The 19,875-nt window shown below is 37.3% G+C and overlaps 1 protein-coding gene across 4 annotated transcripts in view; it reads right to left on the bottom strand.

Annotated features, from left to right (window-relative positions):
* The window catches only part of drongo (Arf GTPase activating protein drongo), a 60,027-nt gene that overhangs the window by 11,677 nt on the left and 28,475 nt on the right, over positions 1 to 19,875 (bottom strand). The window contains exons 5-9 of one of the 4 annotated variants that reach the window (XM_045742524.2): positions 15,004 to 15,238; positions 7,936 to 8,157; positions 6,652 to 6,882; positions 4,735 to 4,839; positions 4,140 to 4,157 (exon numbers count right to left, since the gene is read on the bottom strand). In XM_045742524.2, the coding sequence (XP_045598480.1) occupies positions 4,140 to 4,157; positions 4,735 to 4,839; positions 6,652 to 6,882; positions 7,936 to 8,157; positions 15,004 to 15,238 (811 nt within the window). Of the gene's footprint in view, positions 1 to 4,139; positions 4,158 to 4,734; positions 4,843 to 6,651; positions 6,883 to 7,935; positions 8,158 to 15,003; positions 15,239 to 19,875 lie in introns of all 4 variants that reach the window. The other 3 variants (XM_045742523.2, XM_045742526.2, XM_045742525.2) reach the window with 3 other exon arrangements.

Below are 19,875 nucleotides of genomic sequence, written 5' to 3' on the forward strand. Positions count from 1 at the left end.
CAATAGCTTCAATATCAACAGTATCTACAAAGATCTATTACTATATTCTACACAGATTCAGGATTGGATTAACAACAATAGTTCTACAAAGACAATGATTACAACAGGCTGCCAACAATGTGTAGGAAGCAGAAAGTCTGCTTCACCCTCCACCTGGAAGTGCAGAGCATGAGAGATGAGCAGTGCTGGGTCCTGCTTCACTGGTGAACCTCTAATGTTTATACCACTCTCTCATGCAGTGACTTGCATCATTTCTGTCAGGTGTTCATGGGCTCCAACAATGCTAAACTGCTGCTCTATCCCAGTTTCTAATCCACACGAAGCAATAGCCAAATGTACAATACAGTGTGTATGTATATGTGTGTATGTATATATATAAAGTGTATTATATATATATATATATATATATATATATATATATATATATATATATATATATATATATATATATTATATATATATATATATATATATATATATATATATACTGTATATATATATATATATACAGTATATACACACACACACACACATACACATATGTTGTGACTAATAGCCAGAACTGCTCCACTTGGCCTAGTATTTAAAGTCCAATTTGCCTAGCAGGCAGAATGATTGTTATTTTAAATTATTTTTCAGATTGGTTCTTTTCTACCAGTAATAATCTATTATATTAGGAACATGAATTACTGACTTAATTATGTTAAGATAGGTTAGGTTTGATCAAATTTGTTAGTTTTGAATCAAAGTTAAAAAAAAAATCATATGTAATAGAAAGCTGTATCATTCCATAAGAAAAATATTCGAAAAATATAATATTTCATGAAAATTTGGCATCTTAAGCAACATGGCCTATAAGGTACAATTATTATTTTTATAGGTATACTAATTATAATTAGTATACCTATAGACACACAGACACACATGGTACAATAAGGCAAACCAACAAAATCACTAGAGAGATGAAAGTAAAGAACAAGGAGAGAGGGAACATGTTCCTGAAAATTGTATATACTAACATAGATAAAAAAAATAATGAAGCTAAATGATATAATACAGCTGAAGACACCAGACATTACTGCACTAACAGAGATGAAACTTGAAGATACAGTATCGTAAATGAGGTGGTATTCCCGAGGGGCTACTCAATTTGGAGACGGGACAGAAACATTAGCAAAGGTGGAGGCATTGCTATGCCGGTGAAAAAACACCTAAAGGTCAACGAATTAACGACTGCCAACCCACGACAAGTTCACATAATGCCACTGGAGATTTGTAATCAGGATGATAAAGTGAAAATCATAAATGCCTATAGTCCACTAACATGCAACACACAGACAAAGGAGGAGCTGGAGAACAAATAAGAAGGCTTCATAACAATCATGAGATATATTATAATAAGAGTGGACAAAGAAAGATTGTGACTGTTAGTACTTGGTGACTTCAACTTTAAATCCATAGACTGGGAAAGGCCTACAAAGCAAGAACAGAGGACTTTTGGACTGGTTTTGTAAAGTTTTGTGACATATATATGGTAAAAGAGCAAAAAAATTATACCAAAATAGAGATGCACAACTAGGAAACAAGATTGGTTCAAGAGTAATTGCGAGAGGGCTAGAGACCAAAAGATACAAAAAGGAATAAATATAGGAAGAGGCCAAACCCTCAAACATATCAGCACTACAAATATGCAAGAAACAACTACACAGATGTGAGAAGAGACAGGTAGAAAGGAATTGAGAAAGGGATTCCAGACAAATGCAAAACAGAACCATCTTGAGGTTATCTTGAGATGATTTCGGGGCTTTAGTGTCCCCGCGGCCCGGTCCTCGACCAGGCCTCCACCCCCAGAAAGCAGCCCGTGACAGCTGACTAACTCCCAGGTACCTATTTACTGCTAGGTAACAGGGACATTCAGGGTGAAAGAAACTTTGCCCATTTGTTTCTGCCTCGTACGGGAATCGAACCCGCGCCACAGAATTACGAGTCCTGCGCGCTATCCACCAGGCTACGAGGCCCCCCAGGCCTATTCTATAAATTCATTCAAAGCAAATTGCAGGTAAAGGATAAAATTAAGAGGTTGAAAATAGGAAACAGATTCACAGAAAATAAAAAGGAAATATGTGAAACATAAAATGAAAAGTGGCAAAGTGTGTTTCTGCAAAATGAAATTTTTAGAGAACCAGACAATAAGATTTCCAATGAATACCAGAGCACACAGCGGTGTCTTAGAGATGAAGTGGGAAAAATGGTCAAGGGGCTAAGTAGGAATTGAGTACGTTCTGAGAGGCTGCACATCTGCACTCAGCATCCTATTTCAATAAATTTTTCAGCTATTTCTGTGTACAGGAGTCCTGGCAGATATTTAGAAAAAGGCTAGCATAGTTCCAGTTTACAAAAGTAGAAACAGGGAAGAACCTCTTAATTATAGACCTGAATAATTACCAAGATAATAGTCAAAATATTGGAAAAATAATTAAAACCAAATGGGTAAAACACATGGAGAAAAATTATGAAACAGACAGGCAGTATGGTTCTCACTTTGGAAGATCCTGTATTACAAATCAACTTAGTTTCTATGATAAAGCCACGGAGATTTTACAGGAAAGAGATGGTTGGATTGACTGCATTTATCTGAACCTAAAAAAAGGCTTTTGACAGTCCCATATAAGAGGTTGGTCTGAAGACTGGAACATACTGGAGGAGTGACAGGAAAGAAATTTGCATGGATGAAAAATTTTCTGACAAATATGAGGGCTGTAATCAGAGGCAATGTATCAGACTGAAGAAATGTCATGAGTAGAGTACCACAGCATTCAGATATTCCACCTGTAATGTTCATTGTCTAAATAAACGACTTGCCAGAGGGGGAATACCGAATTATATGAATATATTTGCTGATGATGCTAAGAAAATAGGGAAGAAAAGAAACCTAGATGATTGTCATGCCCTTCAAGAAGACCAGAACAAAATAAGTGTATGGAGCATACTTGGAAAACGGATTTTATTGTGAATATAAAGGCCATGTTAAGGCATGTTGAATAAGAGAAAATAAACCACACACAACCTACACATTAAGTGAAAAAGCATTAAAAATTCTGATCAAGAAAGAGATGTAGGGATGGTTCCAGACAGAAAACAGTCACCAGATGACCACAAAAAGAACATTGCACGAGTTTAATATATGGATGGTGAAATATTAAAGAAATTGTTCACGACCTTTGTGAGACCAAACTTGGAATGTGCAGCTGTTGTATGGTGCCCATATCTTAAGAAGTCCATCAACAAACTGGAAAAGGTGCAAAAACCTGCAACTAAATGGCTTCTGGAACTGAAAGACAAGAGCTATGAGCAAAGTTTTGAGGTATTAAATATCCCAAAACTAGATGATAGAAGAAAAGAGGCAATATGATCACTATGAACAAAATAGTAATGAGAATCAACAAAATTGACAAGGAAGAATTCATGAGACCAGGAACTTCAAGAACAAGAAGTCATAGATTTAAGCTAACTAAAGAAAGCTGCCGAAGAAATATACAAAAATTCATTTTCGCACACATAGTGGTAGACGGTAGGATCAAATGAGGTAGTGGTAGAGGCCAAAACCATCAGTACTGTCAAAGCCTTATAATGACAGTATGTGCTGAGAAGATGGGACACACTGAACAAAGCTCTCATCCTGTAACTACACTTGGGTAGTTACACACATATACATACATACATACATAGATAAACACATGCTTTCAGGACACTATTTATCCAGGTAGTCCTGTTATTTATTTAGGCTTTGTCTGAACAATAATGTGCAATAAAGTGGTGAGGCTAACATGCACCATGCCTTACTGCCATGGTGTGATTGGCTAAGGCTTTCAAAGAGCAGTTTTTGAGGCTTTCTTGATATTGTTTAATCTATAATTCAATATTCTTTCGAGGCCAATAATAAAATGAAAAGTGCACAAGGACGTGATAATGTGCACATAACGGGACGTGAAAAGTGACAAGGTGCACATAAAATGAAAAGTACTACAAGGACCCAAGTCATGACCCATCACGTATAATGAACATGAACAATATACACCACTGTAACCTTCTCTACATACCAACATACCAATACATTATGAAAAATAACCTATACTTACCCCACATCCTGTATAAAGCTGCAAAGAATGTAATAAAAAACATTTAGATATTACATTGTTAATTTATGTTAAGACAAACTATCAATCTATAAAACAAACATTACATTTCCTATTGCAAGTTAGTGGCATTTATTCCACACACACACACACATGATGGACATTGCTTGTAGAATTTTTCTGCAAAGAGTTAGTGTTGCTGATTGTTAAGTTTGCAAACTAAAAAGCCAATGGGAGGAGCAGAGGGGGTGCCCTTTACCCACTTTGTTTGTCCAAAGGTACCTTGCACAGCCACTGCTAAGTGGTCTGCTGAGGAAAGAGTGGAATTATATCATAAGAAGTGCACGAGTTTGAGTGAGCATAAGCACGAATATAGCAACTGTGATATTAGAAACTGTTCAGTATTAGCTGTATACTAAATATGGACAAACATAGTATATCTCCCAAGTACATTTTTTTTTAGTAATGGATTATGACTATGATACCCCTTAAGAATTGTACTGGAAAGCTTAGAGGCAACCTGTTTCTGATGTTGATAATATTAAAACATTGTAATATAACCAGGAAACATGAAAGGTTTATCAATTAATTAACTCACTTGTTCCAAAGGGGTTGGGTTGGACGACAGAACCAAATCCCTGCTGAGTGTGTGTCGTGGACCCCATAGAACTTCCATTCATCCAGGCAGACCCGTTATTACATCCTGCTGAAATATAGTGGAAATTTGAAAAATAGCTCTATCGTTCTACTTTATGCCATTCACAATAGAAATGCAAGAACACAAGAAACCATTTTTAAATTGCTATTAAGTTTTCTATGCTCCTACTCCCACTATGCAGCTAAAAAACTGTGATACAGTACTTATTAGCATAAATTAACACATATACAGTACTACATTTGCCAACTTCTTCTGATACTTGTTTTCGTATATGACATCTTCTTGGAGATATTTTCTTCTTTTAAATGACGTTTAAAACCCTGAATTAACATGCAAAGTATTACTCTAAAGTCTACATAATGGTTTGGCCACTACAAAGTGTCCAGCACTTACTGTAGAAATTTTAGGGAGGATGAGGATTGTATGTATGCCTTAATAAATCTGATTGATAATAGCAAAGGGTATAATATTGACTATACAACATTCATAGTGTTTACAGCAACAAAAGATATTATAAATTGGTGTGTATACTTATGACTTCTTTATTGTTTATGTGCATGTTTGTTTAGTATGCATGTAATAATTATCTACTTGTAGTTATACGGAAAGCTGTCAAATGCAGTTAGAAAACTTAGCACTTTGGCACATGCAACTTTCCTCTGAAGACTGATGCATCTTGCAGTAATTCCTTGTAACTATTACCGAATAAAATATAACCTGACATTCTTTCTATGTCCGTGTTTCTCGATCTTGGAACTACATCCTCTCATACCGTATGGAGCAAGCAATATGAAGTGATGCCTGGCATAAAGACAAAGAACTGAACTGATAAAAATCTAGTGTCACTTTACCGGGCTCCTACATCTGATCAGCAAGTGTCCAGTAATACATCTGACAAGCAGGTACAGAGTAGTCTAAACAGAGATTCTCCTTGCCTCCTTCAGTCAGGTGAGGACGTCAACACTGGTGACACTACACACAGGATGGCAAAAATGCAGGTCATGACTACAAATACAATGTACAACTTTATGCAATAACCTACATTAGCAATACAATAAAACATACACTTCATTCGGGGTTGAACTCGTTAACATAGTATCATAATATGTAACAGCCAATAACTTGTTGTGGAGAGCTTGTAAGTGTGACCGAGCAAGTTTTTGTCACCCAAGCCACGGTGTGTCAGAAGTAATCACAGCATAATAACGCTAAGATCTTCCGAATATTATACAGAACATAATTAGAAGGTCATTAGTAATGCTCTGTCTATCATTTCACTCATATTTGGTGGTGGACAGTCATTTCAGTGTATACTGTAATAATTAGTGTGATCTCTTGCCAATATTACTACTCCTCTAACTATATTCTTATTATTGTTTTTCTCTTCCCCCATCCAACTAAATAGCTTTCAAATAAATTTGATTCAAGAGTTTCTCCTCCAGTTCAACTTTTAAGATTATGATATCTGTATTTTTTTGGCATTATTATAAAATTCAACTTTTGTAAACTCAAGCCATCTATATTTGTAAAAAAAAAATAATTGAATGTAATGAAACAATGGTAGTTACCTGAAGTTATCATGCCGAGATAGCTCACAACTACTAGATCACACCAGCTGCAGAGGTCTGTTTGGCCTACTGGGGACCAGTCAGAATTTCACCCCCCCCCCTGCCGTCCCCACTTGTTGATTTGTTTCAGCAAAATAATTTACAAACTTTTCACATTATTTTGATTTTCACTTCCTTGAGCCCTGCCCTGCTTCTCATTAATGTATCTTACTACACTAATCTGAAAATCAAGTAGCTTAGTTTTCAATTACTTAAGACTCACAATAATTTTTATATATTTTAACTTTACCTGAAAATGGATTAGCACCAGAAAAATTAGCCCAGGCATTGCCAGCATTTGGAGGTGTGCCAAACACCCCTCCTCCAATGCCTCCAGATCCACCTCCATTAACAGCACCAAAGACGGTATTGGAGGTGCCAGGGGAACCAAAAACAGTCCCATTCATTGCAGAGGATGAAGAACCAAACATTGAAGAACCCTGATGACTTCCATTAGGTATGGGCCAACTACCTCCTCCATCTGTGGGTAAACTTATCTTAGAAATTTGTTTGTGACCTACCGGTTTTGTCCATTCAGTCCAAGTGGATGGATAATAGTTATTAAAATTAGACAAATGAAAATCTATATGAGCTGGGCACGGTGGACCAAAAACTATTTGCAGTACTTACTATTAAACTTCCAAAATCCTTAAATTTCAGCCCCAGGAAAAAAAAAAAAAAAAAAAAAAAAAGCCCAGCATATTTTTCTAACCTTATTTTTACCTCCCACATAACTCCACCTTTATAGCGAATACAATAAACAACAAACGAGACATTACACAACACCCTGGCACACACATTTACAGTAATATTACAAGTCATATACAACATTATTAATGAACATTTTCTCTGTCCTAACTCTTCATAGCATTTTACATAATGCTACTAACTCTAAAATATGCCCATAACTCTCTCCTGGATATTTACTTTAAAATTTGTATTATTTTAGTACATTTAATCAGTTCTATTTTAAAATGTATATTATCAATCTTTTTTTTTTCTTCAATACTATATCATATACAGTATATAATTTTTGTATGTTATTTCATGGCTACTTATCCTACACCAATGGTCTGGTTATGATGGTGTTTAGATAAATTATTTTATTGTTTGGTTTCCAATTATCAGACAGGATGCTCATTAGGCTTATTGGGGTCCCTTTACTAGTTACGGTCAAGGTTGTCTGTGCGGTCACCCAACCAGTTACAAGACAAAAACAGTTATTAAACTGTGACATGTACATTATTTATTGTGCAGTGCTATTTCTAACAAAACTTTTGCTATACTTTACTGAGCAGTGGCAGATGCTGCAATAACTGATATTTAATTTTTTAGTGGATGTCGGAGAAGGAAAATATATTATTGGAATCCCTGTCACAAGCTCTAATTCAATGGGCATTCTTTAATCATATATGTTTTATCAAGAACACTACTGTAAACTTTCCTTAAATTAAGTAAATTCAAAATGCGTTCATTTTTAGTAATGCTGTTTGTTAAACAGTCCTGCATTTAACCATCAAAATATGATACTTACTTGAAGATACAGTTTCAGATTCTTTCTGCGTCTTGAATTCCTCATCCAAGTCCTTCAACGCTGCATAGCGATCTTGCGTAGGTGGGGTTGAAGAGGATTGGGTGTTGGGAACAGTTGAGGAAGAAGGATTGGAAGAGGAGCCAGGGGCCATTGGGGTAAGGGGGTTACTGGAGAATGGGAGATGTGGACCCAAGGGGGTTGATTTGTTGCTGGATGTGGTGCCTGCAAGAATGTAATTAGCAGGAGTCATGCTAATGTCAGTATCACAATGGAAAGGCTTCTGCTGCTGACCTAAATTTTCATGCAAGAACATATCACTACTGCTATAGCCACCCAAACTTCCAACGCGTCCAACTGCACTGCTAGCCATGGGTGAAATCTGGCGAGCATTAGTGGCAGGCTGCAAATCTGATACAAATGGGTTAGTAAACAATGATGCACGAGTTGGATACACACTAGGAAAACTGCTACTTAGGCTGCTGCTGGCACGGATCTTACTGATAATTGGTATGGGCTTGGAGGCTTCTGGCCTTTTTTTGTTAGAGAGGGGAACATTATCAAAAATTTCATTTTCATCACTGGGTGCAGAAAGTGCGGCACCTTCACTTTCAAATGGGTTAGTCTTTTTGTCATCAAGTACTGGAGCATTCAAATTACTTATCATTCCTGGTTTGGGAGACTCACATTCTCTAGTTAATGATTTCTTCTCACTTTCTGCCATTTCTGATTTTGAGGCTATTTGTCCTGAAGCTAGATTCTGATAAGAGGTTCCCTTTATTTTTGAGGTTGAAGACAAAAAAGCAGCAAAACATTTCGAGCTGATCTCATTTGATTTTGCATTTGAATGAAAGTAATTCTGAGTGCTCTCTGGCATATCATTGTAATCAACAAGTGCTCTAACAGTCTCAGAATGAGAAGAATCTGTATTCAGAGCAGAGTATGAAAAATTACCAAGGCCTTTGCAGCCATGAGTAAATTTCTTCCTGGATTGAAATGGACTACTATGTAACGAACTACTTCCTGTCTGCAACTGTGATGCCTTTATGCGTTTTATTGCTGTAGGAGATGCATTTGCCTGACTTATTCCTGGTTCTGAGGAAGCATGCCAATTACTTGTGAGAGAAGGGTTAGAAAAATACAATGGCTGCTTTGTTGTGGAGGATGAAAATTTAGCTTCCTCCCTTTTGCATGCACTTAAGTTTGGGTTAGTTGGGCACACAAACTGGGCACTCACACCCGAGGCAAATATCACACTGGGATTGTTTCTCCCCTTGTTAGTTGATCTATTTGAGGAATCATATGTAATTGTGGTAGGGAAGGTTTCAGACATTGGGATAAGAGGAGTGCCAGCATTTACCTCATCCTCAAAACCCTCCCAATTAACAAAGCAAGATGGACTGATGCGAGGTGAGGGGGTTCGGGCAGGAGTAGTGGAAGAAGGATTAAGAGACACAGTGTAAGGTTGGTCCGTAAGTGTCTGATCCGCTGACTCTGATTCACTCTCTGAAAGCTGGTCTTCTGGGGGGAGAGAAATCACCTACTGATCATAATGGCAAACAAGGAACACCACAATATTATAAATTTATGACAGTGGGGAATTGGTAAATAAAAAGCAGCACTGGAAAATTTAGTTTAAGATTAGTACAATATCATTGGGTTTTGAGCCTATTGGGTTATGTGGTGTTACTTATAAACAATTACAGCATCTGATACTGTCCTTTAGTAAACCAAGATTAATACTGGTAAACAGGGCAAATATTTTAGTGGTGAATGATAATGTAAGATTACCCAGGTACAATTAGTGATGAAATATGGACAAGACATTAGTTTTATATTTATACACAAGTGTTGTTGGTTTAAAGCAAATATGATTAAGTTCACTCTAGATATCACACATTTGTATACAAATAAAATCACTATGGGACAATATTCCTCAGTTATAGTAGCAGGCCAAATATTTTGCCAAAATTTATACATTTCAGGTTTCTAGTCGAAACAATGAGACCTTTTCGAGATATTCCACAAAAACCTTCTGGAAGAGAACTAAAGAAGGTAAAAACAAAGAGGATAAAACAATTAAGCATCCTTATGACAGATGCTTAAAAGTCTCCAGGGAATGTGGGTTACCTTGGCCTTCTCTAGCTTATTTTCATTAGTTAATTAACGAACATATTTTTTGCAATGATTATTCCTCTCCCACCTTTTATAGACCAGAGAGAGACACATCAGCAACAGTAGTAATTTGAAGTGAAATATGACAAGAAATTACGTGGAATAATCTCTGCATACACAATTCACATTTCTCCATTTAAATTCTTCATATATTTTTAAAATTTAATAATTGTGCAAACAAACACTTAATTTTGATGGAGAGGAGAGAAGGGCACTGAGGGTGATGGGGGGGGCAGGGGATGTTGACTGGGTACTGAGTGGGGTTAAGGTTATTGTGTGGGAGTTAGGATTTGAGGGGAGGAGAGACTTTGTCCGTAGGTGGTTTGGTTACGGTTTATTTGCCTCCCTGGTGATAAAACCAGCAATGAATGTGTTGAAATACCTCTTTCTGGTGGGTTGCCCCTTGTTGTTGCTACCTTGAAAGCTCCCCCCTTTCTATCCACACCAGAGCTTTGCGAGTCATCAGAAGCCTACCAGAGACAAGAGGCTAATACCTGGCTTCCCTCCCTCTACAGAGGAGCAAATAGCAGGGAATACTAGAACACCTTAACTAAGTACAGGCCACCAGAAAAGGTAGGTGAGCCTAACAGACCATCATCAAGGTAAACAACGCATAGGAAATGAGAAAACAAAACCCCCAACCAAGCAAATCTTCCCGTCATGAAGCAGTTCACTTGTTAATTACACCTGCAGTCACACACCTGGCTTTTCAATTAGACAGCTTCAGTCATTTTACTAGGCACAGTGTAATAAGGTGTCATGATTATGCTCCTCTTGCTTGCCACAAAGATCTCTGAGTCCTCTCTTTTCAGATAAGTGTTGGCCATCCTGGACAGTTCTTTGTCTGGTGGGGGGATGGAGAGAGGGAAGGGGGCACATTTGGTTGTATATGTGAAGCGAATATACCGGTATTTACTGCTAGTGTCTAAAGTGTTTACCTATTAGTGACTATTGAGGGGAAGGTGGGTCACAGGTAAGATCTAGCTCTTTATGCCCCCGCCTTTTTGCTCTTCATATCCGATGCACTAATTAACCCTCTCAATATTAATGTTTTCATTATATTTCTTTTTAAAGTTGTGAATGCATTTGGCTTGAACATCATATTTCAATGCATTCCAGTTTCTTACCATCAATATAGGGAACAAGAACTTCCTAATTGCATATCTAGTTTCCACTGATGTGGCCTTGCCATGCCTCTTAATTTAAATAGGCTTCCTTTATCCACTTTATCTATTCCCCTTCAAGACCTTACACATATTTATGTAAGGTCTTCCTCCAAAATAATCTTTCCTACCTCTACTCTACACAGACGCCGTCTTGTTGAATCAGTTCTAATACACAATGTACCCAACATGAACTTGAGTCCTGGCTTTGTTGCTGTGAACTCTTCCCTTTCATAGTACAGGTGTATATACTTAAATGCTCTAATCTTTCTAACAAACGTGACCTAACATAAGCTTACCCTTCCATTTATCTTTCTTTCTCTCTTCTCTCTTTTCTGTTCAGTCTTCTTTACGTTCCCTTACTATCCTCTTCTTATTCCTATTTCTATCTCCTGATTCGGTAGTTATAATAGGAGCTGCCTCGTATGGGCCAATAGGCCCTCTGCAGTTCTTATTCCTACTACTATCCCCTCTACTACACTTTGCTCCTCACCTCTCTCTAGCCTATTTATTGCCTGCATCTACTTCCTCATCACAATCGACTTGAGAATGGTCCAGGACGGACCGAAACGTCGTCGTCCTTTCACCTTCTAGTGTGTGGTCTGGTCAACGTACTTTAGTCACGTTATTGTGACTCATCGCCTGCCCATGTTATGGCTGTTATAAAATTCTCTCCAAATGTTCAAAAATCCTTTTTCTGGTTACTTTCTAGAATCATGCACTGAATGCATGCTAATGATATAGGTCTATAGTTTAGTGCTTCATCTCTCTCTTTCTTGAATATTGTAACCCACATTTGCCATTTTCCAGAAGCTCTCCAATCTCTAGCACAACGTTGAGCACTATAGTTAATGGGCAACACAAGCTATCTGCAGCTTCTTTCAGTACCCATAGTGATATCTGGTCTGGCACTCTGCTTTTGTTACATCCAGTTCATAGGTAGCTTTTTTACCTCTTCAACATTAACTTCAATTCTGTTTAGTGTTGTTCCTGGATGTCTGTTGTCACCCTTACTTGGACACTAATCTGGTTCTGGTTTGAAGACTTCTTGGAACCTCTTGTTGAGTTTTCAACACACACCATTCTCATTCTCCAAAAGTGTTCCTCCCTGTCCACGCAGTCTAATCAGTCTCGTGCCATGGTTTTCCTCAGTATATGGCTGTGCGACAGCTTAGGAATGGCTCTTTTACTTTTGCTGCGGAGTCATTCTCAAACTGCTGCTCTCCTGATTCTTGTGTACTCAGGGCCTGGTGTGGATTGAATTGGGTGGAGTAATCTAGGTAGCGGGCAACAAGGAGCCACTGAAGGAGTCCTCCAACAAAACTCTGCTCTTCCTTCCCCGTTGAACCAATTCTCTTCAAAACCCAAATAAGTATAAAAATAATAGTTGTTGACCAGACCACACACTAGAAGTTGAAGGGACGACGACGTTTCGGTCCGTCCTGGACCATTCTCAAGTCGATTGACTTGAGAATGGGCCAGAACGGACCGAAACGTCGTCGTCCCTTCAACTTCTAGTGTGTGGTCTGGTCAATATACTTCAGCCACGTTATTGTGACTCATCGCCTGCAAAATAATAGTTGCCTTTAGGTTACACTTCCCAATAAGTCATCTAAATTTCAGGATTTTAAGTGTCTTAAATTTCATATCAATATAATAAGGCATTCTCCACAAAAGAAAAAAATATTAGAGAAATGGATTTGTGGTAGATTTTCAAGGGGGGGGGGGGGGAGGAAAAGATCACTTGCGTCGAACTATTGGCCAATTAGCTTTACATCTACTGTAGGAAAATTACTTTAATTCATAATCACAAAAGCATTCGTCTACATCTTGCAAAAGATAGATTAATAAATGATTCACAATATGGTTTTATTAAGGGCCAAATGCTTGACAAATTTGCTGTCACTATTCCACGCAAACTGACAGAACTGTGCATATGAAATGTCATTTCATATGTCAACTGTGTATATGAAATCAACTGTGTATAAGTAAATGTCAACTGTGCATATGAAATGTCATTTCATATGTACAATAAGATTCCATTAATGTGATGTATCAATGAGAAAATTAGTAGGAGCCGTGAGGAGGATATTCCAGCATATTTAAGATACTTGACAGTAAAAAGGATTATGATGTTTTGTACTGTGACTTAAGCAAATCTGTCGATACAGTGCCATATGAAATACTGATTAAAAAGATGGAGGAGGTTCCATAGTATCAGGGGGCACTATTTTAAGTTGGATAAGGGCATGGTTATATCAACGGGAACAGAGTTAATATAAAGGAGTTAAGTCAGAGTGGGAACCATTGTAAGTGGAGTGGAGTGCCCCAAGGCTCTGTCCTGGGACCTCCGTTGTTTATCGTATACCTACATAAATTATTTAGATTTAGGATTGAGCAGTAAAATTTGCAGACATGAAAATTGGGTGAGAAATAAATTCTGAAGACTCAAGATCACTTCAAGGCAATCTAGATGGATCTTTGAAGTGGTTGAATGATTGGCAGATGCAATTTAATGCTGACAAATGTAAGGTTCTGAGGCATGGTAATGATGATAGTTACATGGCATCAGCTTCATAGTAATGAAATTGCAAAATCTGACTGCAAAAAAAAGGTCTGATGGTTATTATTAGTAGGAACTTAAAGCCAAAAAGTCATTGTAAAAATTTTCAAAATAAGGCATATTGGATACCGAGATTTAATTGTAGAAGCATTAGGAATAAAACACGAAGTGTTATTCTTCAGGTATATTAAGATAGCATAATTAAGCATAATGAATTATAAATTATATCTTGCTCTTAATAGGCCCTATTTAGATTATGCAGTTAAATTTTGGTCACCATAACAAAATTGATTGAATCTTTGAATTGAATTGAACTGAATTTAACTAAACATTTGTGAATCAACAAATTCACTTGAGCGTGTTCAGTGAAGAATGTCAAAGTTAATCTCACAAATCAGAAACCTTCCATATGAAGTGAAATTGAAAATGGTTAAATTACATTGTCTAAAAAAGCAGAGTTAAAGGTGACATGATTGAAGTGTAAAATGGATGAATGGGCATGAGGGAAATATTAATAAGGTGTTAAATATAACACAATAAAACAAGAAATAATAGATATAAATTGGATAGGTGTAGAGTTAGGAAAGACCTGGGTAAATATTGGTTTCGCAACGGGGTTGTTAATTTGTGGAACAGATTACCGGGTAACATAATACACATAGGATCACTTGATTGCTTCAAGCGTAGGATACACACACAGTATGAATGAGTGGGTGGATATAAATAGCAGCTACCACATGTGGAATAATAGACCTTCTGTAGTTTCCTTAATTCTTATGTCCCTATATTCTTATAATAACATAAATCTTAATTTTATTATTAAAATACAAGTGCTGTAGGTTTCAACACCATGAAGTTCCCTCAAGACTAATTTGTTCCTCAAAATTAAGTATTTTAAGCTTCAAGTCAATATCGTGAGGCATTCTTGGATTAATGAATAGAAAATATTGTGAAAAAAATAACATCCAATCCACAAGGCCAATCAGGGATACCTAAACAGTGGCAAAAGTGAAAATAGTTTTAAGTGAGCCTATACAGTGCTACAAAACATCTAACATACACATACAGTAAATCACTATAAATAATGAGACACACACTTCTGCAGCCACCAAAGAACAGTACCAGACAGATCAATATATATATATTAATGAATTAGTAGAAAAGACTTACCAGGAGTGTTGGAAAAAATGTTCGCATTCTCAAAATTGGCAAATGAAGGCTGTGAAATTGATGTGGGTGCTTGGGAACTTGTTGGAGAGGCAAAGGGGTCATTAGAGTTGACCTTGGGACCAGGTTGGCTTCCTAATTCAGCTAATAAATCTAACGAAGTCGAAGATTTTGGAGTGGATGTTTTTGATCCTGTACTGGTGTTGTTGTTTAGCCCTCCACTTACTGACCCTGACGACTAAAATAAAAGGGGGAAAAATTGCAATAATAATCTAAACATCTTTATGCAGGAGTAATGAGTGATCATGTCATTATGTATAATGCCAGGAATAATGTATGATTACATCATTATGTATAATGCCAGGAGTAATGTATGATTACATCATTATCTATAATGCCAGGAGTAATGTATGATTACATCATTACATATAATGCCATCAGTAATGTATGATAACATCATTATGTATAATGCCAGGAGTAATGTATGGTCACACACATCATGAACTCTAGCTGGACACAAATTATTGGACAGTATTACTGACTGAAAAAGGATTGATAGCAAAACAAGCATACTGTAATTAAATGTTGAAGCCTGCAGCTGCTGCGACTAAGTATATTACTCATTCTGAAAATCAGCCATCAGGTATGCATAAATAGCATCCTAATGGAGAGAGATATCAGCAGAAATATTCAAGGTATTGTTGAAGGGCTGCTGGAGCCAACCAGCTGCCGCCATTAAGGATTATTTCTTTTAATAAATCTTTTTCTTTTATATTAAGGTATAACAATAGAGCATTCATCTTGCCCTTCTCTCATGCCATCACATCTGATACAAGAACTATAGGCAAGATCCACCGTGACAAACACTAGTAAACAAATTTATTGTCGGCCTTTAAAACTGCCCGGTTCCTTTGGCCTATATCTAGTTGATATTTGTACCTCGTTATTACCAGGTAAAATGCTTCATGTGGTGTCAAGCTATTCATCAACTGGCTAAATTATTGGGCTTGCACCTGCACTCCTACAGTACATGAATCACATGGGCATTAAGTTTGGCACCATCAATTAAGAAAATAGGAAAGTAGTTCACCATAGACAAAGTAACATTAACTCCAGATGTAATGTACATCATCTTACATAACTGCAAGAGTATACAAAAAAAAAAAAAAATACATTCTTTTATCTAGCTCTTGACTCTGCATAGAAAATTATATATACTGCTATTTCATATAGAGAACACAGGTAGAAACTGGAAATACAAATAAGAGCGTTGTAACAAAGTGCTCCTTTAGTTTACACACAGTCAGTGTGATGGGCCACGGAGGAACACACACACTGCAATTTACAAAGTTAAAAAAAATTCTAATAAAAAGAACAATGAAAATTTACATTTCATGGAAAGCCTTAGTCAACTAGCAAATATTTTTTATATTAATGAGAAGATATGCAGTGCCAAAATGAATTCTGAAAATGTGTCTAATTCTTGTTACAGATCAAAATAATAAATAATGTTTCTTGAACAATGGGAAATGCAAGAATAACAATAATCCCTGGCCATGTCCACGATCATTAAGGATAGTCGACATAATAGCTGGTGAAAAATAGTTTTGGAATGGAATGACTCTTATGAGGATAAGTAAATCGGGGAATCGTTTTATAGTGCAATTGCAGAGATCTCGAGTAGAGATGAGTAGGCAATGAGAAAAATATTCAATATAAATAAATTTCAAGGGGAGTAGTCAAAGGTGTAGCATTGATGCATTAAAGATGTTGACAACTGCTTAGAGAGGAAGTGAATACAAAAACTGACTACAGCTTGAGAAAGATAGCACATATGATGCAGAAATCTGCACAAAATCTGTTTAGGCTGGATGTGAAGATTTGACATAGACTAGCCACCTTCCCATACAGGCATAAACAGCCCCTAATGAGTTACATCAAATCCAGTTGTTAAATTATATGACCAATTAAGGAACTCAAGAGACATTATATAATGGCTAGAATTGTTTATACACACGATAATTTGTCAAATATCTAGGAGATATCTGCATATCATGAACTACAAATAGACTAAATAGGTTGGAAGGAAGCAGGTGCTCTGGTAATAGCTTAGGCAAGCAGTGTGATGGTATCATTACTATGTTACTATGCAGTAACTCAAAGGAAACTTTTAATTCACAAGATTTTAATTCATAGCCAACAATATCAGAGACTGCTTCAGCACACACATCTGAACACGTCTCAGCTGCAGTGTCACCATCAGTTCACACTGTTGTACTGATTAAATACACATCTGAATACTGTCTAAACAAAATTCATTAATATTTAATAACCTAACATTTATATTCCCTGGAAATATTTATAATAATTTTTATAGTTCAGTTTTAATTAAAGCAGCAATATGGCTATGAATAAAACCCGTTGAAAATCTAACCACTTCAGCGTCAAGAAATGCTACATAATACAACGCAGAGGACAAACAAACTTTGTCTCCTGTGAAGGACCCTGTGTTGTCTGGACGAACAAATTTCAGCGGAGGTAACATGGGTTTTCGTTCCCTCCAACGGCCTTTTGCAGACTGAAGACAATAAAATAATGGAAACTATTATCTATCTCAGCAAGCTTTTAATATATCTAATATATTCCCAAGAAAATAATGTGGTCATTTACAAATACGTACTGTACCCATCATCACAACCCATGAACTTCAATAGCGGGAGGAAGCTAATCTGCCTCAAAAGTGGTGAGACATGGCAAAACAAATTACACCGATGAATGTAATGAAATGCCTCTTTCTAGGGAAGGCTTTAGGGGCTCCCTGTTGCTTGCAGTACTGAGACAGCTCCACACTATTAACTATTAAGTCACCTCAGCTCTTGCAAGTCATTAAAAGCCTAATAGGGATCAGAATCCAAACCTGGTCCCCATCAAAGAGGTACAGAGAGCATGGGAATACTGTACATGATCACCCTAACCGAGAAATAAAGTACCCAGAAAGAAGCGAAGCAAAATGGACAATGGCATGGTCAAAAGAATAACACAACACTGTAAAGAATCCATCCAGGAGTTAAGTCAACCCACACCCATATTGGAAGCATTCTGAAACTTTCATCTGCATTTCAGAGATAGACCTCAGAGCTTGCACCAACTCTGCCATGGCTTAACTTTGATTTTGTTCCTGGTGATGCATTGTCTTAGCCTGCAAGCCTCACTTTATTCTCATTAGAGAGTCTGCATCTTTTAATCAATGGTAGGTAATGGACCTCCCCTCAGTCCCCCTGGTGTGTTGATAGCCGTTTAGCTATAGCAATGAACCTATACTTCATTTTGTTTAACTGTTTCCCTGTCCTTATATTTACTAGCTACTTTGCCTCTACCCAATAAGTGGCCTCATAACAGGCAGTTTACCTTTGACTTTCCCATGGTTTAGATTTGCCAAACAAGTGTTTTCTAAAAGCATGTTGCTTGTGTCTTTCCTGGGGGCAGGTAGCCAATCCCTAGATTTGGGAACTTTTTTGGGCTTTCTCTGTTTTGATTTACTCTTTGTACCCAGGTTGCCTAATGGTTTCATGTTGGTCTTTAGTTAGGTCCTCTGGCACAATTTGTTGTGAGGTACACACTTTGTCAGGTTAAGACACCTTCGTTAAGATAGGTTCAGGTTTCCTGGTTGTAGACTTGCATCTCCTAGCTCTTGCATGCACTGGTGAAGGCAATTTAGCTTCAAATATATCTTTGGGGGCCAAGGGTTGAGAAAGACTGTTAACTTTCTTTTCTACAGTGCAGAGTCCCAAGTTTTAGCCAGGTCTCTGATTCCAGTTCATGCATGATGGAATAGTGTATCCTGAAATTCAATTGCCTGGTTCTCCAGTAAATGAGGCTTAGCTTGTCTATTTTCATGCCAAGTCTCCCCTCTGGTGGCAGCTGTGTTGGTGACTTTACCTCACAGTATCTTGTAGCTGGTGTGGTCTATACTGTACTCTTCAGTATTCTTTGCCCACGACCCTAGAACACAGCCAAGTTTTCTCCATTTCATTTGCATTTGGGTGTGTGGTTCCAGTAGGAAGTCATAAGTGATAGTTCAGAAAAAAGGTTTCGAGTTTATATATAAACAACCTTTCTGAACACTATCTTTTGGCTGCTCCCAGTCCCTCCCTTGATGTCCCACTTCCGCTATGGGCAGAGTTGGGTATTTGTGTCAGGAAGTGTGTGAGGGGGGGGCTTGGGTGAGAAAACCCAGAGGTAGGTGTGGTGCTGCAGCTTGGCAGCAGTCAGTACATATAGCCAGGTAGGACAACTGGTAGCAAGTGGGAACCCTCTTTTATCACCAGTAAACCAAGAGAGAGAGGGAGTGGAACAGCTGCCATTCTTATTACTGTACTTTTGAATTTCAGACAAGACTTACTGTACTCTTGTCAGTAATTCTGAAGTGATCTGTAATAACCCTAATGAAAATTACTTTCAAAATGACTGTTTGAAAAGTTCCCTGTAGAGCTGCCAGTGTTTTCATTCACAACTACATGAACCTATCTTACAGACAAGGTGGATCTGACCTCAGGGAAGTATCAAAGAATCTGATAAGAAAGATGCTTTCTATAAAATATAAATTAATTCTTTTTTCTTCATCTTATTCATGCCAGTTTATCTTATTTCTTGCTCTCTGTTCTAGTAAATGTACGGTTACCATGATAATCCCCCCCCCCTTCTCTCCTCACTTTCTTATTTCCCATTGAGAGCAGAAGCAACACAGTAGCTTAATTTACATAATAGCCTTACAGTGGGTATAATTCACTTCAGTTATTACTTCAAGTCTCTTAACCCTTACATGGCCCCAATCACTATCTGTGATTACCTTCTGTGCTTGAGTCACCATATGCA

Source organism: Procambarus clarkii, chromosome 11 (assembly GCF_040958095.1).
Source record: "Procambarus clarkii isolate CNS0578487 chromosome 11, FALCON_Pclarkii_2.0, whole genome shotgun sequence".
Lineage (NCBI taxonomy): Eukaryota > Metazoa > Arthropoda > Malacostraca > Decapoda > Cambaridae > Procambarus > Procambarus clarkii.